The sequence below is a fragment of the Ziziphus jujuba genome, chromosome 11 (genome assembly GCF_031755915.1).
Source record: "Ziziphus jujuba cultivar Dongzao chromosome 11, ASM3175591v1".
Taxonomy (NCBI): Eukaryota; Viridiplantae; Streptophyta; class Magnoliopsida; order Rosales; family Rhamnaceae; genus Ziziphus; species Ziziphus jujuba.
Genome location: NC_083389.1, coordinates 6,153,253 through 6,174,545, shown reverse-complemented (window position 1 = coordinate 6,174,545; position 21,293 = coordinate 6,153,253). Strand labels below are relative to the sequence as shown.

The window sequence follows — 21,293 nt, the reverse complement described above, 5'->3', positions numbered from 1 at the left end:
TCATGCTCGCAGCTAGTGCATATTTGGTTGAAGATTTTGAGTTTTATATAGGGCAAGTTGAGGCAAAAAACAGTAGGGCTGCCCAGTACATTCGATCATGTGACCCTACAAGGTGGGCACATTCTCTTTCTCCATGTAGAAGGTACACTATCATGACCACCAATATTACAGAAAGCTTGAATGGTATTTTGCTAGATGCTAGAGAGATGCCAATAGTAGCATTAATTGAGCAGATATGGGATTTACTGCAAATATGGTTTTATGAGCGACGTACTGCAGGTGCAAAATTGACGAAGCCTATGACTGACCATATGGAAGAGCAACTCAAACTACGAAATTTGGAGTCCATCAGACTGCGTGTGAAAGACATTAATATGCATGAATTTCTTGTGGAAGGTGGGAGTTTGAGGGGTACAGTTAATCTCCAATCAAAAACATGCTCATGCAAAGTCTTTGATCTTGATCAATATCCTTGTGATCATTGTATTGCCGCTTGCAGAGACCACAAAATTGCTCCTTATGGCATGTGTTCTCATTACTACACCGCGGATGCATATCGTGCAGCTTATGCTGAGTCTATTTACCCTGTGTTAGATGAAAAACAGTGGCATGTCCCAGATGACGTGGCAAGTCGTATTGTTCTTCCACCAAGATGGACACGTAGGCAAGCCGGTAGGCCGAGGATGCAACGCATATCATCCGAAGGTGAAGATGTTATTGGACATAGATGTAGCTGATGCGGTGGTGTTGGACATTATAGGCAGAGATGTACGAATCCATTGTCTTATGCTTCGAATTAGAAAGTTTTAATTTAGTGTTATGGTTTAATATGTTTTGATAATTATTTCATATCTTGGATATTATATTTTCTACTCCACGGTGGAAGATTTATTAGCAATCTTTTCTTTTTTGAATTTAATCCCAAATGAAAAGAGGCTTTCTGGAGTTGATTTTAAATCTTTAGTTTACATATTATTTTATGAAATGTCCAAATGATTTTGAAAAGAAAAACAAATCTATATAATATTTTTTCTTCTCTAAAATGGTTATTGATTTTAAATGTCAATACATTTTTTGTTAATTCTATCTTCATCTTCTATAATATTTGTCTCCACTCTCAATTGTTTTAGCCCACTATTAACTTAAATAATCTATTAGAAATTGATTTTCCAAGTGGAGGAAATTAGTTTCTGATAGGAGTAAAAATTATTTAACGATTTTCGCTTGGAGGAAAAATTTTTCACCTAGCGGAAATTATCCAGAGGCTTCAATTGATCTCCATATGGGATTTCCGACTGGAGGAAAAGTTTTCCGCCTAGAGGAAATATTTTCCGACAAGTGGAAATTTTTTTAGAATTTGCAATTGAGCTCGTAAGACATTTGTGCATAATGGAATTCTAATAAATAAACATGGCACATTTTCTATAAGGTCAATTAGTTATCCTTACATCAATAACACATCGTTATCTTTGTTAAATGAACATTATAAGCCACCATTATCTTTACAATTAAAAGTCTAATATAATAAAGAGTATGCATTTATAAACATGACAAAAGGAAAGAAAAATGCATCACCACCCAGCTCATACGCTTAGTTCTTTGTTGTAAGCCTCATATGCATACTTCTTCCTAAAGAACTCCATGTCATCTTGTGTGAATGTCACTGATAATCTAGCATGTAAAAACTCGATGGTTTTGAGTGTAAACATGCCACAGTCACCATTACAAAAAAACAATTATTATAACATATATTAGTATTATTAGAACCATATTCAATAGTTAATATTTATTCAAAAAACATATACGTATTAAGGGGCTTTACCCATTACTTTGCTGAGGGGAATTTTGTGCCAATTTACATGTACACTCATCAACGGAGTCTACAAGATCCAGCCGCTGCTCATAAAAGGATGCAGATCGCAGTAAATAAGGTAACATAATGCATAATTTCTGGAAATAAATTTCTCCCCTGTTTCGGTTGTCAGCCTTATCTGAGTTATATACAGTCATACGACGCTCTTTCAAGTCCACGTGCCCTACCAGTCAATGTATGTTATGCTTGTTTAGTGAAATCAACAATTGTCAATACATTACAGGATTTCAGTTAGCACAACAAATAAAGGAAGGCACATGAATAAATGAATAGTTAACATTACACAATTTGGACATGTATATTGTACATGATTTACGCATTTCTATGGCTTCGACTCCTTCATTCGAATCCCCAATACATATTCTTGCATTGCATATGGGAATTGGAACTTAGATGGATTGGCGAGGAACTTTCCATAACACTGCTCAATGTATAACTACAACAAAATAAATTATTAGTTACCCAAAATCACAATAGCCACATATAGGACACCTGGCCTTTACTTACTCAAAATCCTCCATCTATCACCTCAAAACTAGGATAAAAAACATCAGGGAATCGATTGGCACGTACACGAAATAAGTAAGGCAAGACTTCCATATGTTGCATTGAAAGACGAATTAATTTTAAATTACATCCATGCAGTGGAACAACTATCTATGGAATTTATCAAATTATAAAATAAAAATCTTGATCGAAAAATACTTACATCGTGATTCAGCCACTTCTCACTGGTTATAAGCAACTAGAAAAAGTCTTTACCCGCAGACAAAATGTCCATATCAACCTTTGCTGTCCAACCGGACCTCATAAATTGGTCAAAATTTTTTACAAGTTGCGTGGGTACTGGTTTGTATGGGTCGAACTTCAAAGTAGAAGATACATCAGGTAAAGTGCGCTGTAGTTTTTTCCACAAGCCTCCAACACTGTAAGGAGTTGTAATAGTTGCTGCCACCTTCCTATCCCGCCTCCCAATATCTATACTTTGCTTAGCAGCTGCTACTTTTCTTGCACGTCTCCCGGCAGAAAACTTTGATGGAGATACTTTCTCGATAATCGTAACATTTGGTCCTGCATTGTCTACAACGGATGGACGTGACTGTCTATCAACGGGGGTCGCATCAGGACCAAACTCTTTTTTATTTTCATCCCCTTCAACGTCCGCTTCTATCCCATCTCCCAACCCGTCAGCACCAACTCCCATTCTTTAGTGCTTCATTAACTTATCAAGCTTGGTCTCCAAACTTGCAAACTCTCTAAGCATGGCGATTCTTAAATCCTTAATGTCTTGCCGTACATTAGCCACTTCGCTTTCAAGGATAGTTAATCTCTTTTTCAAAGGTACCTAAAAGAAACAATAATGATTAGTACTTGCAATAATAAAAAAGATAAATATTCATACAATTTATTCAAACCTCATCATGGGATGGAGTCGTTGGAGGTTGGGATGGAGTCGATGGTTTAACACGAACATGAGCAGCAACTCCTGCAGTCGATGATGAAGGCTGGTCTGTCGGCTTATCTCCCATTCGCCGCCTCCCTCTTTTACCCTTAATTTCCACAGATGCCTCTTTTCGTTTCTTACTTCTTCCACTACTTATAAGTGGAAGACCTTCATCTTTTTCATCATGACTTCCCTGTGGTGGCTTGTCTCGGACAACAGATGCAACATTGTATGGAGTAGTGTCATGATGTACATCCCATGCAATTTTACAAATATATGCACGCTCAAATTCAGTTACATTCATTAAGCCATGAACGAGATACTACAAAAGACAAAAGGGATTATCATCAAGTGATTATTAAGTAATACTAATATTACTACAAATACTGTAAAAGTCTATAAATAATATTACTATGTTGGAATTTATATTTATATATATATATATATTTGTACATATAAGTGGAAGAATTCATATACTTATATCACGATGATCGAAGAGTTCAGTGGCCTTCTCAAATCTTGGCACTTTTGAAATATGCCAATTAAGAATTCGAGGGAATGCCATGTTCGGCAACTTCTTTCCAAATGCTTGACCTAACGAAGGAATTGTCTCAAAACTCCAAATCTGTCAATCAATTAATTAATAATGAATAAGTAAAGAAATACATACCATAAAAACAAGTGTAACAAACTTTAAATAATAGTGTAACAAACTTACCATGAAAGCCAAAGGAAACCCACAAAGACTATAACTCTTTGACTTGTTTAAAGCCATGGACTCTCTATACTCAAAAGCACTCTTCAACGATCTAATGGTGGTGGTATATGATAAAGTACCCCATGGACAGTTATTGAACTACTCTAAATCATCCACCATCTCCAAGTGATTATGGGGTGCGGTGGCCATGCTTTCTTTGCCTAGAACAACTGTCTCTAGGAAATATAATAAATCCAACTTCAATCTATCATTGTCGGCTTCATCATCGTCTTGACACTGTGCGGTCATGAAAGCTTCGGTTATCTCCGAGTTAGTGACCTTTCGCTTTCCGCCAAAATACGTGTCACTAATACGAGTAGAGATGTTAATCCGCCTATTGGGTTCATAACCAAACCGTAGACCTGTAATTATGGTGAAGTCTCTCTGGGTAAATCTAGCACCACGCCCTCCAAAATTGAATACCATAGAATCTTTGTCGTCACAAACACACTGCCTATACAGCATGCTGTTGACGATGTGGCCACTAAATTGTATCTCGTTGGCCTTCAAAAAGTGGCCAAAACAGCTATCCTCAAACTTCTTTATTTGGGTTGGAGTCAGCTTGAACTTAATATTCGACACGGCTTTCTAGAAGTTCGATCTACAATTAACCTTTGCCCTCGATATCTCCGAGTCCCAAAACCTTCGTTGGTAATCTGAATCCATTTATCTGCAAATCAAATACAACAAAGCATAACATATGGAGGAAATGTTTTTTCCGACATGAGGAAAGCCTAGAGGAAAAATTTTCCGCCTGGAGGAAAAATTTTCCTCTTAGAGGAAAATGTTTTCCGCCAAGCGGAAAATTTTCCAGAACCTAAATGACATACACCTAACAGGATTTGTGCAAAAATATAATGAAAATGGCTAAAAAAATCTTTTCGAACCAGCGCATATGTGGATTAAAAGCTACAATATCTTCTATATATTAGTGTACATTATACATTAGGCAACAAACCAACCATGGGCATGTGACATTGCTTTATAAGAATAACCTATGGTTCTAACACATATTAATCATTATGGTTTCACATTCAAACCTCCCATAAAATTCAACAAAAACACAACTTCATAATAGTTTTAATTTCACATTTCACATTCTAACCATGCAACACAAACATTTCCGTCACACCAAATAACACAATATTATAAGCATGGCTCATAATGACAAATGTTCAAAATTGAGCAATTTATAAAGAGATGACTTATCATTTCTAAAATAATACATTATGGAAATTATCAACAATTCTGAAAAACCATTCAATACAGCACAAATAAAGGTTCTCAGATTAGTTCGTTACATTAAAGCGAAATTAGTTTGCAACATTTTTTCTGTTTTGTTCAGAGAAGCAACTTACATTAATGGGAGACAAACCGCCACCAATGTTTCACTATCTATTTATATATATATATATATATATCTTTCTCTATCTCTGTAAGTGTGTGTGTAATTTTCTCAGCAAACACTTGTAACTCTAACGATCGCAAGTTTTGTGCTTCAATTTTCTGCTCGGTCCATCACTTACTCCTCCAATGCTAAAAAATATAGAAAATCAATATAAGCAACAAAAAAGAGATTGACAGTGTTTCAAAATTAATAATAACAACGAATATATTGTTTTAGTTTCAGTAATGTCCATTTATTAAAATCCCCCAATACAAATAATAACAAAAAAAAGAAAGAAAAAACCCCATGCACACATGTGGAGGGAACAAATTGCTTATACCAAAATGTAAACAACTTAAAGGTACATATGTTTGAGCAAAATGCAGAGAAAAAACAGAGTAAATGTCACATGTGTATAACAATCTATCTAGACGGTATATCATGCTCTAACAAGGTTAGTAAATGTTGGCACAATCAGACATACATGCTAAAGCTGCATCTTATGCAGAACTGTACATATAGCAATTTCTTAAGTCATAAACCGCAAGAACAAATAAGTTATGTTAAGACAATCACTTCACATTATTCAAATGCCAATCAAGTATGCTTTACCATTTTCATGGTCTTCTTTCTGGTTTAAATAACTAAGGCTTAACTAGGAAGTTTAATTAATTCAGTAATAACATTATAACATTAGTAGAAGTATTCAAGCTTAAAGGAAGAGATATGTTTCAGAGCACTATACTAATTAATCATAAAACTTAAGAACATGACTCCTACTATAAGTGTCTTTAGCATCAAGGTCCTCAAGAACAATAAACATGCTGAAAAACTAAGTGACCAGCTAATAAGCCAACTTAAACACCTAAAGTTGAATTGTGTTTATACCAGCAGTGTTTACAATGCAATCAGTAACTCCATAACCAAACAGAACTTAACTAAGTGATCAGTTAATAAGCCAACTTAAACAGCTAAAGTTGAATTGTGTTTATGCAATGTTTTCTCAATGTTTTTTTCAATCTTCCATCCACTATACTCCATTAGCTCAGGCTTGTCAGTTACTTAGTTTTTTCTTTTTCTTTTTCTTTTTTCTTTTAACTGGAGACTACATTAAGAAATTATAAAAGCAAAACCGTGCATGGACTTAAGCCCGTTAGCTATATATATATATTTCAACATCTTTAATTCTCTAATAGTCATATTTGCTATTTCCTACTTTCACTATTGGCCCTTGCAAACTAGTGACAATGATAGCTCATAACAGCTAAAAACCCAATCTTAAAATCAACCGTTTTATAGACACAAAAACTAAATAAATAAAAGAAAAAAAAAAAGGAGGTTGAGCACTACTCTTTGTCAATTCATCATTTATATAAGAAAACGATATATATCAAATACAATAACAGAAAAAGATTTTCAAAAAAAAAAAAAGTGAATAAATTGATTGAGTAAAGCTTAAAGAATAAAAAATAATAGATGGCTTCTAATCAATTCAAAGGGTGGGTGGACCATATATATTGGTTTTGCTCTCTCATTCTGTATATATTGATCGAGTAAAGCTTGAAGAATGAAAGAGCAATCATATTCTTTTTCACCCCTTTGAAGAATTAATTAAAGTTTAAAGCATCTCATAAACATCTATAAATAAGGATAAAAAATAGACAAGCACATACCTTTGTATTGAACACTTAAATTTCGTTTTTCTTTATTTTTTTTTCTCTCCTTTGTTTCGTTTTTTATTCTTTTGTTAGCTCTTAATTAAGGAAAATATATATATATATATATATATACATATGGAAACAAAGCAGATTCTCATTCTAAAAAAAGAAGAAAGAAACCAGAGTTAATGTCCATTAAGGAAAGAAAACAGAGACTTAATTTAAAGTTGAAGATGTTAAGCAACAATGTACTTGAATGTGTACTTGAAGATTTTAAGCAAACAAGAAGAAGAAAAAAAATGTTAAAGTTGTTGGACAGAAAAACAGAGCGCACCGGTGCTTTCAGAGAAAGGTTACCTTGCAGTTGTGGCAACGGCTAGCCCCTGATGGTTATAGAGGACGTGAAAGAGTCTCAAAGAGATAGTTATCCCTACTAAGTATCAACATGAAAAAGTTTGCGGTTGTAGAGGACGTGAAAGCAGGGATTTTAGCTCCTATATTTCCCAATAAAAAGAATAAATAAACAGTTACCCAAACATTTGCATTAAACAGTGACAGGCAATTCAATGTAATCATGAAGAATATTTTACATTATAAACCTACTGTAGCTTTTTCAAATTTGTAGAGATGACTTTTTTTTGCTTATGTTTCTTCACTTTTTCCTCATCACTCTCATCGTCATCCATAAGCAACTCAACAGATTATGCATTTCGTTAAACCAGCTTTTCTGTGCATTTTCCTTTCGAAAACGAAAACAAAATTATAGTTTTAAATTTTTAAACATCAATGGAGCATCATGATATTGCAGAAATAACATTCACAAAACCCATGAAACCCATAGAACCCGATACTGCAGAAATTGAACAATTTGAAAGAAACAAAATTCACAATTTTGTTAACTAAACAGACTTACACACAAGACTGGGAGTTGGGCAATTTTGTTCGATTCTTCTTAGTTGGGCTGGGCAGGTTCGACCAGAAATGCTATACTTACACACAAGACTACCCCTCTTCCCGAAAGTCCCGAAAGCTGCGCAGGTGCTGCTTTACAATGACGGACGGTCCCTACGACGGTACCTGTGGCTGCAGCAATGATTAGAGAGGTCGGAATATAGCGATTGACGACGACAATGGTGTGCTCTCCTCTGCCTTTGGGTGGCGATCACAATCGTGATTTTTAAAAGGAAAACTGGAAAGGAAACCCTAGCTGCATTTTGAAAACCAAAGAGAGCAAAAACAAAAAAAAACAAAAGAAAAATGAAAAGAACAAAAGGAAAAAAAAGTGTTTTGATGGAGAACAAAAACAAAAAATAAAAAAAAGAAAAAAAACTTAATGAAAGGTGTTTTGGTCCAAATGAATTAAAAAGGGGCTAATTTTTGAAAAAAAATTATTTTTTGCTATTCTTCAAAAATAAATTTGTATGGTGATTAGTTTTCGAAAAAAACCCTTTAGATTTCTGGCCTGTTAATGAAAACTGTTATTTAATCTAATATAAGCCCTCTCTTTGGGCTAAAGACAAACTATTTTGGACCGGATTAATTGGGATTTACAGTCCACAAAAAAGGCCCAATAAAGGTGAATATCTCCATCATAATATCAATGGATTTTATCCCCTCAGCAAACCGGCTACTGTAGCTGCCATCTCTCATGGCGACAGTACTCCAACCAACATTCCTCAGAGTCGTCACCGGCCCGGCGCCGGCGGAGCCAACTCGCCAGATACATGTCGTACTCTGTGGGAAGGCCAAAGACGAGTCCATATTCCAGGAGAAGAAGCAGGTCTCTGTTGACTACGACCGGGGCAAGCACGAGGTCTACACCAGCCTCAGTGGCCTCAGGAAGGACCACATCCCCAAACGGTATCGTTTGCGAGTCGAAACCGAACGGTTCCAGAAGGACTGGGCCGTGTCCGAGGTGGCTGATCGGGTTTCGGAGCTCAATAACTCGGATGACATCGAAGGCTTGCTCAACCACTGGGTCGGACGCTTCGCCAGGAAGAATTTCCCTCTTCTTATTAAAGTATAAAATTCTCAGAATTAAGCATCTCTCTCTGCTCTCTGAATGCTCATTTCCCTGGAAAAAAAAAAAAAAAGCGAATTTAGAGTTTTTTTATTATTATTTTTTTAAGGAGATGACGCGGAGGGGTTCGCTTGAGAAATCCGTGCGAGTTTTCAACTGGATGAAGAAACAGAGAAACTATTGTGCTCGGAACGATATATACAACATGATGATCAGGTTGCATGCCAGGCATAATCGTACTGATCAAGCTCGCGGTTTATTTTTCGAGATGCAAGAATGGAGGTATTTTATTATTATTATTGATTCTATTTCACTATACTCTGAATTCCTTGTTTAATTTGGTGATATATATTTATATATATATATATATTATTATTTTTTGAATTTCTGATTTTGTTCGATAGGTGTAAGCCTGATGCCGAAACGTATAATGCTTTAATAAATGCACATGGTCGAGCAGGACAATGGCGTTGGGCCATGAATATCATGGAAGACATGTTCCGTGCAGCTGTGTGTATTTGCATTCTTCTTTCCTAATCAATACTTACTGGTCTTTTGACTTTGATGTGAGCAACCTCCTTTTCTTTGAATGGCTCCAAATTGCGTGGGTTGAAAATCTTGTTGCTATGTCAAATCTCATGGCCACGTGACCAGCTGAAATGATTAGCTTAGTTTCCCTTTTGTGTGTATTATTTTTTTTTCTTGATTTTCACTTTTGCATTCACAATTCATGCTTATGCTGTTTCATTTGTTAGCCATAATCACTGGAATTGTTTCAGTTCCTGTTTGCTAATTTCTTTTTGTGTATTGAAGTGAAGCTATTTTAGCCCTTTGTCATAATCACTAGAATTGTTTCAGTTCCTGTTTGCTAATTTCTTTTTGTGTATTGAGGTGAAGCTATTTTACCTCTTTGTCATACTATACTACATTTTACTAGACCTTCATGGCCTTTTCTTATGCTTGTAGATCCCTCCTAGTCGGTCCACATATAATAACCTGATCAATGCATGTGGGTCTAGTGGAAATTGGAAGGAAGCTCTGAAAGTGTGCAAGAAAATGACAGATAATGGAGTTGGACCGGATCTTGTAACTCACAACATTGTTTTGTCTTCCTTCAAAAATGGAGCACAATATTCAAAAGCTTTATCTTATTTTGAACTTATGAAGGGAACACACATCCGTCCAGACACAACGACTGTTAATATTGTGATCCATTGCCTGATAAAGCTTGGGCAATATGGAAAAGCCATTGAGATCTTCAATTCCATGAGAAATAAGAGAGCAGAATGTCATCCTGATGTTGTAACATTCACCAGCATTGTTCATATGTATTCTCTATGTGGAGAGATTGAAAACTGTAAGGCTGTGTTCTCTACAATGGTTGCAGAAGGCTTGAAACCTAATATTGTTTCATTTAATGCATTATTAGGTGCATATGCTTCACATGGTATGCACAAAGAGGCATCATCTGTTTTTGATGAAATAAAGCAATCAGGTTGTCAACCTGATGTTGTATCATATACATCTTTACTCAATGCTTATGGACGATCACAGCAACCTAAAAAGGCAAGGGCAGTATTTGACATGATGAAGAGAAACAACCTGAAGCCAAATCTTGTGAGTTACAATGCACTGATCGATGCCTATGGATCTAATGGCTTCTTAGCTGAAGCTGTTAAAGTGTTGCGTGAGATGGAGGAAAATGGCATTGAGCCAAATATTGTGTCAATTTGCACCCTCTTGGCTGCCTGTGGGCGATGTGGTCAGAAGGTGAACATTGATGCTGTGCTTTCAGCAGCTAAGATGCGAGGCATCAAATTGAACACAATTGCATATAATTCAGCTATTGGAAGCTATATGAATTTGGGGGAGCTTGAGAAAGCTATAAATCTGTATGGATCTATGAGGAAGAAGAAAGTTAAACCAGATTCTGTTACTTGTACTTTATTGATAAGTGGCTGTTGTAGGATGTCAAAATACAGTGATGCACTTGCTTTTTATGGGGAAATGATGGATTTAAAAATTCCTTTGTCCAATGAGGTTTATTCATCTGTTATCTGTGCTTACAGCAAACAGGTAAGTGCTTCTCTAGAGTTGTCCGCTTCATAAAGTTATCGTCAGACGAGTGAAATCTGATTTGCATCTTTTTACTATAACTTAGGGCCAACTTGGAGATGCAGAATCTGTCTTCAACCTGATGAAGATGCATGGGTGTAAGCCCGATGTAGTTACATATACTGCAATGCTACATGCATACAATGCTGCAGGTAACATATGCTAAAAGTACTATTGAACTGAAATTTCATACTAAAGTGTTATTTGTAACTAATACTGTAGGGATCTTTCCATATCAGAGAATTGGGAGAAGGCTAGTACACTTTTTCAAGAAATGGAAACAAATTGCATTGATCTAGATTCTATTTCTTGTTCGGCTCTGATGAGAGCTTTCAATAAAGTTGGTCAACCATCCAAGGTTCTACATTTGGCGGAAGTTATGAAAGGAAAAGATATTCCTTTAAATGATTCCATTTTCTTTGAAATGGTATCAGCATGTAGCCTGTGAGTTTTCCTTCAGTTTTTCGGTGTTTTATTTATTTTTTCTTTTCCTTTTTGATATGTTTACTTGTCCGTACTAGTATGGTTCTGTCTATATTCTTATGCTAGACTGAGATGTGCCCTTGTTAGACACACCAGTTGTTTTCTGTTTATCTTTTCTCCAAAGAAATAAAATATACAAACCAGAAAAGAAATCTGTTACTGGTGCTTGGTACAGCATCATTTTAAAATATTATGTAGTTGAATTTTATAAAGATTATCCTCACATGGCTCCCATTTTCTAGGTTTGAGATTGGTTTTTGTATTGGACCTTTCCTTTTGATTATGTATATTCTAATTTGTTTTTGGATGACTATAATTTCTTATATTGATTATGGATCTTTGTATTTGTTTTTGGATGATGGTGATCTTTTTTAGTTTTGTTATAACTATTAGTAGGCAACATAAATAGCATGAAAATAGATTTTATGCTGTTTCTTTTGTTAAGGAAACTGATAATAGTATTTTGATTAAAGGTTACGAGATTGGCGTACTACAGTTGACCTTATTAAGTTGATGGAGCCTTCATTTAGCGTAGTTTCAACTGGACTTATCAATCAGCTTCTCCATTTTCTTGGAAGAAGTGGGAAGGTGGAAATTATGATGAAGGTACTTGGAAATATTCTTGTTCTTTTGGTTTAACAGAAGTATACTGAAAACATGTCAAATTGTCTTCCATTTCTGCATCATTTTATAGAAATCAGAAATCTTTCAACTGATGCAACTCTAATGTACTCTCTCTCTCTCTCTCTCTCTCTCTCTCGTCACAAGTGCAGTTATTCTACAAGATAGTGGCATCTGGTGCTGATGTCAATATCAATACATATTCAATTTTGCTGAAAAATCTCTTGACAGCTGGAAATTGGAGAAAATATATTGAGGTAACCTATGAGTTAAACGTCTATTTTTGTACTTTTTCTTTTCCCTTTTCCAGAAAAATTAAATGAAATAAGAGTATCATCATCAAGTGATTCTTGATTACAAATATCGCATGGTGACCAAACACCTATATCTCTTTGGGAACAAACTAATATCCGTTATGCATTTTGTTGGTTTCTAAGGACATATATGGCTATTCAACGCTGTGAGAGTGAAGCCTAGTGTTACAGAATCTTCCTTATGCTCATAGATACTTGAAATGTGGACACTGAAAAAAAATCTTTTTGATTTCAGGTATTAGAATGGATGGAGGATGCGGGAATCCAACCTTCAAACGTAATGTACCAGGATATATCCTCTTTTGCAGAAAAAAGTGTTGGGGCTGATCATGCTGCTATCATAAAAGAAAGAATAGGTATACTGATGCTTATTTCTTTCAATTATCCCGTTATTTTTAACATATATGAATTTGAAATTATAACTGTTCACTGTATGTTTTCTCTTCTTTTAAAGCAAGAAAAAATTATTATTTACATTCTCCTGTAATTGCATTGTTATGTAATCTTGCGGCTTCCCATTGAATTCTGGGTTATCGTTTTTTGTTTTACTTTTAAGTTCTCAATAGTATCAGTTTTCGAATTAGACATGTGAAACCTTTGGGTAATGAAATATTCTACAGGATACACGAAAAGAAAAGCTGGGAATCAAGGTTCAACTACCAGGCTGCATTATCCTAGTTGTCCTCTCTCCGCTTTATAATTGGAATGAAAGTGCAGCACCACAACCTTTTGAAATCAACCATGGATGTTATCAGTCATATCCAGTTCCACTGTTCCAGATTTCTGCATGGTGAAGTTATCTGAGAAATCCAAACTTTTATGGGTTCAGAATGCGTAAATGCAAATGCAGGAGATGAAGCACCGTCAAAGTTTAGTGATTACAGTTCATTGAACTTGAAGAGAGAGTTGCATGTAATTTTTGGTGGTTGGAAATACGGATAGGATGTACAGTGATCGTACATTGGACTTAGATTTAATGTACATTTTATTGATCTTTTTCTCTGTATATCCTACTCTTTTTCACTTTGATCTGCAAGTTAAAACAGGTCTAATATAGTAAGAAGGACCAAAATCGTACAAACCGTTTGTTGTGAATTATATTCAATATATAACGAATTGTATGATAGTATATGCCATAGATTCCAAATCATTTGTTGGTTATCTAAATTTAAAAGCCTAATCATTTTAGGTGGTCATAAAATGCGATCCTATTTATAAAAAAATGCGACTATTTGAAAGAGACATACAATTAAAACCAGACAAAAAGAAAGAGAAATACCATGAAATTGCTTTTAAAAAAAAAATGTTTTATTTTGAAAAAAGAAAAAGTAAATATATGTAACAAAGAAAAGGTTTAATAATTAAAATACTGGATGATAAAAAGTTCAAAGAAGTAATCGAAGGTCCAACCGAAAGTTAGAGGACAAATGTTTCACTCTGAGGAAGCACACTTAGGCTTTGAAAATAACAGACAGGTGGTCTTGGCCCTCCACATGTTCATTGTTCACTGCTTGCTTGCTCGTACTCATACTTTCAAAATGAACCAGATTACATAACTACCCTCGATCCCATCCTAGCCGTTATGACCTTTTTTTGACCTTAACGACCTCAATTATCCTTGCGTCATTTTCGAATCCCAACGTGGACAAATGCGTAATTCTAGGTGAATTCACTTCTGCTTCCTTCGTCTCTCTCTCTCTCTCTCACTGTAATGGTAGTGTTGTAGTTTTTCCCCTTTCACAGTGAAACCCGAAAAAACAAAAACCCAAATCTCTCTCTCAAACTGAAATCACTCTCTCAATTCGGATTCTCTCTGCTAGGGTTAAAGGTGGTTGAGGTTCATCTATGGCTTCGTCTTCTTCTGATGCCGGTTTGAAGTCTGAATCTGGCGGCGGCGGCGGAAGTGCCGGTGGAGAAGCTTCGGAAGCAGTGATGGCTAACGATCAGCTGTTGCTGTACAGAGGGCTGAAGAAAGCGAAGAAAGAGAGGGGTTGTACGGCCAAGGAACGCATCAGCAAAATGCCTCCCTGTGCCGCCGGAAAACGGAGCTCTATTTACCGTGGAGTTACTAGGTATTATGATTAAGCTTGAGCTTAAAGATTATGTATTCTTTGCTTGATTTGATTCTGATGATTTCCGAAAGCTGAGAAAATGAACCTGTGCTTGATTTGTTTTGATTATATAATTTTGTTGTGGAAAATTTAGGCATAGATGGACGGGTCGCTATGAAGCTCACCTTTGGGATAAAAGCACCTGGAATCAAAATCAAAATAAGAAGGGAAAGCAAGGTCTCTCTCTCAACTGTTATTCATTCGTTTTTGTATGAGATTGCTTACTGACTTTATTTCTCTATTTGTGCATGGAATGGTTGACCTATGATTGAATGTGCCAGTGTATTTGGGTATGTTAATATCTATCTTCTGTATTTTCTTTTTCCTTATTCATTTTCTTGTGTAGGAGTTAATTCTGTTATACTATTACATATTGATTATAATCGTTGAATAGCAAATTATTTTCAGGAGCTTATGATGATGAAGAAGCTGCAGCTAGAGCATATGATCTTGCTGCCTTGAAGTATTGGGGTCCTGGGACCCTCATTAATTTTCCAGTGAGAAGATTGTTTTATCTTATTGTCTTTTTTTCACTTTTAAGTTTTCGTCACCATATACATTTTCTATATTGGTGTGATTTTGTATTGGAGTACTCAAGCAGATTCACCGTGTATTGCAGGTCACCGATTACACAAGAGATCTCGAAGAAATGCAGAATGTGTCCAGAGAGGACTACCTTGCATCTCTTAGGCGGTGTGTATATCTACTTATGATGCATTTTTTAAGCTGAAATAGACTTGTAGCTTATCATGGATACTTATGATGCATTTTTTGAGCTGAAATAGACTTGTAGCTTATAATGGATCTCTTTGCAGAAAGAGCAGTGGTTTCTCAAGGGGAATCTCTAAATACCGTGGGCTTTCCAGGTATGTTTTTTTGTTTATGTAAATGTCACGTGTAGATGAAACAATACATGTAGTTTATAGTTTATTACACCTACTTGCACACTTTTCCTTAAGGGTTGCTGGTTCGAGAATATTTAAGCCTGAAGTTTTAGTCATATACCCTATAGTTTTTTTGTTCTTTCCCTTCTTTCCTTTGATAACCATGTAACCATCCATAAGGGCTTAAGAAGCCTTGCATTCTGTTTTGTTTACTATTGATTCTGAGCTCTCTGATTTGTTTTATTTGGTGAATCTTACTATACAGTCGGTGGGAATCATCATTTGGACGTATGGCCGGATCTGAGTACTTAAATAGCATAAACTATGGTAGGTTCTGATCAAGTGAGTTCTTAGGTATTTCTGCACACTGTTCTGCTGTGCCAGTTAATTACAAATGAGTTGAATATCTTTGAACTGTATTATTACAATCTGACTGTGATGCTCTACAGGTGATGATTCAGCAACAGAAAGTGAGTTTATAGGTGGTTATTGCATTGAAAGAAAGATTGATTTAACAGCTTACATCAAGTGGTGGGGGCCCAACAAAACTCGTCAAGCGGATGCTGGTGTAAAATTGTCCGAAGAAACTAAACATTGTTGTTCTGGAGATGTTGGGGGTGAACTTAAATCACTGGAATGGGCAGTTCAGCCTACTGAACCATACCAGATGCCTCGTTTAGGCATGTCCCATGAAGGTAAAAAACATGCAGGTTCTAAAGTATCTGCCTTGAGCATCTTGTCCCGGTCAGCTGCCTATAAGAATTTGCAAGAGAAAGCATCAAAAAAAGAAGAAAACAATGCAGATAATGATGAGAACAAAAACAAAAATATTATTAACAAGACAGACTATGGCAAGGCAGTTGAGAAATCCACGAGTCATGATGGTGGAAATGAGAAACTTGGAGTTTCAATAGGAATGGGTGGAGGATTGTCTCTCCAGAGAAATGTGTTCTCGTTAAGTCCTTTTTTGTCTTCACCACTTCTGACCAACTACAACACCATGGATCCATTGGTAGATCCCCTTCTTTGGACATCTCTTGCTCCTGTTCTTCCTTCTGGAATTAACCGTACACCTGAGGTTGGTATATTAACTCTTTCCCTCAATTTATTCTTTTTTTTTTTTCCCAAAAAAGAAGAATTTCAATGCCATCACTTAAATATATGTGAAAGGTCAAAGAAAGTGATTTTATTTGTCAAACTCATAAATAGCAAATGAGATCAGAGGTTTTTTCCTTTTGGTTAGGTAATAATGAGTTGTTTTTTCATTTTATGATTTGATCACATATGATCTCATTATAGATTACAAGATGATCACTTCAGTGGTTTTCTTTTGATGATCCTTATTCCAAAATGGAACTGCTGCTTCAGATATCCTTATAGAATCATTTCAATGCAGGTTACAAAGACTGAGAATAGTTCGTCTTTCACTTTATTTCAGCCGGGTGAATGATGGCACAAATCCTTAAGCTCTACATATTGATAGAAAGACTGATATTTGCCTGGCCTTTTATTGTGGAAGTCAAGGTAATTGCTACACTGTGCAGCAAACATCAACAAAAGCCTATGGAAAGCTAACTGAATCCTGAGAATGAGGAGCTTTTACTTATTTTTGCCGGCTTTTATTTCTTTTGGCTCTTGAGAACATAGGGGGGGGAAAATTATATTTGTATCCGTAGAAAGATGGAAATATAATGTAAAAAATTTCCAATATCCAGATGTATTAGCTGTATCATAGCTTGCCTGTATCAAAATTGTGTCTGAAGAGTTGGACCTAGTACTTTTTCCTTGAATAAACGAAAGAGGTTAATTTCTGTTTTGAGTTTTTGTACATAATGATGCACGAAACAGTCTCTTCAGATGCTAAAAGATTTGAATATTTTTGCGACTACTAAATATGTAAAGTCCTCTCAGTTTTGTTTCTTTATCATCGCATCAATTTATTTTTATGAATTTGGTCTTCCATTTTTTCTTATTCGTTAAGTTTCAATTTTTTAATTTATATTTTCAATTTGTCTTACTGTTTTTTACGTTTTGTATAGCGTTACAGAAAAACGCTAGCTCCAAAGACCTTTCCCCGTTCTATAAAAGGAGGATCTATTTTCACACTCATAAGGGAGGGAGTTGGCCTTCTGTCAACGGAGCTGTATAATTCACAAGGGATGGGCAATTTCTTAAATGTTTGTATATTCATATCATGTGACCAGATAGTATTAATTTTTTTTTAAAAAAAATTAAATAAATAAATAAAAAATCCTAAGGAACAAATTTGCCTACTTCTCAGACAACATATTGTGAAATCTTTGTGCTTCACCTATGTAAAATAGTTGACTACTCGTGGACGACTTGATAGCATTCAGAGTACCTGTTTTATAAGTATCAATAACGAAGCCAGTGATTGATCGAGAAACGTGGATAGAAGTTAGAAAATGACATTGTTAGAAAGGAACACTTGGAATTAAATTAAGAATTGGTAAGAGGGTGGTGAAGATGTTTTTGTAGTCGTCTCTAGTTTCCAAAAATATGGACGTTTTCTGGATGGCCCATGGAATGCTCGGGCTCTAGGCTTGAAAATGTAGTTCACAAAGTACCAACCGATTATCACTTTCCAATTTCTCTCTCTTGGATTTGATGGTCCTTCATTCGTTTGTTTGAAAGATTTTGTTTGCCCAAAGTTTTGCTTAATTTGATCATAGAACCACCCATCAGCCTCTTTGACCCCAATAAATAAATAACACCTACCAGCCTCCTCCACCCTTCCTTCTTTTTCAGTTATTGGGGGAGTAAGCGATTATTAATCACGTGTATCCCTTAATCCTATTCAAAACTACCATTAATTTCTACTGATCTTCCTATGCTCTAGGCTAGAACAGGCCATATGTGAAAATAACCAATAAAATCTAAGAAACTAATTAATTAATTAATTTTTTTAATTAATCATTTAGAATGGTAGGTTTTATCATCTGATCTTAAATAAATATTATATTGGCAAAGATGAACAGCAAGCTACATAAAGAATCAACGACGTTGACAACTTTAACATTATGTGCTTTTAATTATTCAACACCGATTAGTTCCTCCACTAGTTTCCGCTTTTTTACTAATGATCCCGCAAAATTTTAACATTTTTGAACAATTTTTTTTTCCTTTGCAATAAAGAAATGCAATGAAGATTTTTCTTTAGGACCAAAAAATTTGGTTATTATTTTTGAAAGCAACTCGATCAAATAAATAATATTTCTGTATCAATTAAAATTTATTTAAAAACTATTTTAAAAATTCTATATAATTTGTTTAACAGAAATAATCACAAATATATGTACCATGCACTAAACAATGCCATGGACATGATAATCATAGAAGGACCAAAAAAAAAAAAAAAAAAATCGTAGATCCAATTGAAAGCCAATAATTATTGCCAAAAAAAAAAAAAAAGCCAATAATCTTATTACTTCATGGAATATACCCTTTTGTGCTTCCTATATTATGAGATAAATAAATAAATCTGAACAAAAAAACAAAAAACTTGCAATTTTTTTTTAAAAGAAAAAAAAATTTGTGACATGACATCCCCACAAGTAACCCATTGTTGACATGACCGATAAGACAATCAAAAGTGATAGGGACTCACACATTAATGAATTATTTCCTTAGTCCCAAACGTCAAAAATGGGCAAAAGAACTAAAATGAACCAGATTAAGAGGACCCAACAGGTACCGGTCCCACAAAAGTAGCTTCCCTTGTGAGACAAACATATCAGTTCGCCAATAGTTTGGGTTGGTCTGCAAGCTCCGGACCCCACTGCGAAACTTCCTTCTTTGAACCTAAAACCGTCTCCTCCAAGTTGCAATTACACGTGTAAAATTGCTTATACAATTTTTTCCCCTTTTTTTTTTCAGATATTTCATGAGAGTATAAAGTTCTTATGAGAAAGGAACAATTCATGAGCTAGCTTTTTTTTTTTTCTTTTTTTCTCGATAACTTTCTTTATTAGGTAAACTGACATAAAAAATTTATTGCAAATTCCAGCTATACATGGTTATAATTCAAATTTATATATATATATATATATATTTACAACACGGCAATATCAAACTTCTTTGCCCCAACTAATCCTCTTTGATAAACAAGTAAGCAATTGCAGATGTACAATGCTTTTAGTGGTTCGTTGGACCTACTTATGGTGTTGGAATGAAATATCAAAGCAATCAATAGCTAAGTTATTTGATAAAAAAGGAAAAAAGAAAAAAGAAAAAGCTATTGGCAATATATATTTTAGAATATTGTTTTTTTTATATGTACAATACTTCTATATATACATATACACAGATTCACTTTTATCCTTAGGATGCCTTTACTCAAAAGGCATTCCAGAATCTATACTATTTTATATACATAATAGAATTTCGATTATACTAGTCAATTCATGAATGTTAAAATCTCTTATATTTATTAAGATTTTGGTGTCGAAACCTGGGATGTAGAAAAGAATATCTCGTTATCAACTTATCATCGCCGTGTATTATAGAGACAATTTAATATTTCAATTTCCAACTTTAATTAGGCTTAAATCCATTTTAACGACAAATGTGTCATAATCCATATCGCAAATTCTATTAATTTATATATATGTCGTTTTCTATCTATAAATGAAGACCCTGCAACTTGCCATTCCACTTTGTATGCGGCTGACTTTTCCTTTTTATTTTTCTGCTTAATGTATTTCAGAGCGTGAATTATCAGTGTGGCTGAGTATTTTATATAAAATCTTGATAACTTTTTAAAAAAATAAAAATAAAAAATCGTAATTGGTATCGCGTTTGGTGTTTTTTTTTTTTTTTTTTTCTTTTTTTTTGGGTCAAAATAAAATTTTTATTTTACCCACTTCTTTCTCACAGTCTTATCGACCATCCCATAATGTATTGAGAAAGGAAGAAAAGAAAGACCCGCCAACAATCTTTGATATCTTAAGTTGTCAGTTTCATAAAACGGAGAAAGAAATTACCGTAAGTTGACTTCCATAGATGATCCATATGGATAGCCAATCCATAAATGATTCATACATAAAAGAAGAAACAAATCTGTATTATTTTATTCGTGTATGAAATAAAATTGTTGATGGAAATAAATAATCATATCCGCTGGCAGTTTTATATAATTAACGAGGATAAAATAATTGGCCAACATTGTCCAATGCTGATGTTTTATTCTGCCCCTCAAGTGACGAAAAGTCGGGAATCACCAAATTTATCCTAATCTTGATGCCTAAATATATGCTTTTACAATATTTTAATATTTGCAAATAAATATGATTGTCCAAGTACAACACAAAGAAAAAAATTAACAAAAAAAATGTTAATTCTGGACACTAATCAAAGATAAATAAATGCTCATAAGAATATAATCACTTTTGAAATTGAAAAGATGCTACTGATGTAAATGGAATGGCCCATGGTTATTTCAATTTTCAAAGTAAAGCATCTTCGGAATGCGAGTCACTTTTTGGGTATATTCTGTTTTGTTTGAAGGAAGGGTATGGCATATTCTGTTAGTGAGATGGTGTATTGTTGGGAGCCCGCGTAACTGAAACTATACTACCAACCGATCCAATTCGACAACCGGACGATT

At 34.8% G+C, this 21,293-nt stretch overlaps 2 protein-coding genes and 1 long non-coding RNA gene across 8 annotated transcripts; 2 read left to right on the top strand and 1 right to left on the bottom strand.

Moving 5' to 3' along the window:
- Nucleotides 1–1,470: 1,470 nt before the first annotated feature.
- On the bottom strand, nucleotides 1,471–8,172 carry LOC107431714 (uncharacterized). Of its 4 annotated transcripts, none has more exons than XR_009634766.1 (9): nucleotides 8,033–8,172; nucleotides 7,723–7,858; nucleotides 7,477–7,613; nucleotides 5,433–5,610; nucleotides 4,036–4,744; nucleotides 3,795–3,942; nucleotides 3,289–3,639; nucleotides 2,181–3,218; nucleotides 1,471–2,036 (listed from the first exon to the last, which is right to left on the bottom strand). It is a non-coding gene; the product is annotated as an uncharacterized LOC107431714 (long non-coding RNA). The 4 variants fall into 4 exon arrangements; XR_001582653.4 differs by having other exon boundaries at nucleotides 1,472–2,309; nucleotides 2,583–3,218; XR_003053196.3 differs by lacking the exon at nucleotides 1,471–2,036 and having other exon boundaries at nucleotides 2,828–3,218; nucleotides 7,710–7,858.
- A 587-nt stretch (nucleotides 8,173–8,759) lies between these two features.
- LOC107431729 (pentatricopeptide repeat-containing protein At2g41720) lies at nucleotides 8,760–13,678 on the top strand. Of its 2 annotated transcripts, none has more exons than XM_025066500.3 (10): nucleotides 8,760–9,139; nucleotides 9,252–9,421; nucleotides 9,544–9,649; nucleotides 10,106–11,215; nucleotides 11,301–11,406; nucleotides 11,494–11,698; nucleotides 12,211–12,343; nucleotides 12,511–12,615; nucleotides 12,908–13,028; nucleotides 13,293–13,678. In XM_025066500.3, the coding sequence occupies exons 1-10, from the start codon at nucleotides 8,768–8,770 to the stop codon at nucleotides 13,370–13,372; spliced, it is 2,508 nt and encodes an 835-aa protein (XP_024922268.2). In that variant the 5' UTR covers nucleotides 8,760–8,767; the 3' UTR covers nucleotides 13,373–13,678. The 2 variants fall into 2 exon arrangements, with proteins under 2 accessions (XP_024922268.2, XP_015898204.2); XM_016042718.4 differs by having other exon boundaries at nucleotides 9,249–9,421.
- Nucleotides 13,679–14,310: 632 nt separating this feature from the next.
- LOC107431731 (AP2-like ethylene-responsive transcription factor At2g41710) lies at nucleotides 14,311–17,478 on the top strand. Of its 2 annotated transcripts, XM_016042719.4 has the most exons (9): nucleotides 14,311–14,744; nucleotides 14,878–14,960; nucleotides 15,065–15,073; nucleotides 15,192–15,280; nucleotides 15,403–15,476; nucleotides 15,599–15,649; nucleotides 15,933–15,994; nucleotides 16,117–16,745; nucleotides 17,064–17,478. In XM_016042719.4, exons 1-9 carry the CDS (start codon nucleotides 14,518–14,520, stop codon nucleotides 17,115–17,117), a joined length of 1,278 nt encoding a protein of 425 aa, XP_015898205.1. In that variant the 5' UTR covers nucleotides 14,311–14,517; the 3' UTR covers nucleotides 17,118–17,478. The 2 variants fall into 2 exon arrangements, with proteins under 2 accessions (XP_015898205.1, XP_060668577.1); XM_060812594.1 differs by lacking the exon at nucleotides 15,065–15,073.
- Nucleotides 17,479–21,293: the final 3,815 nt, after the last annotated feature.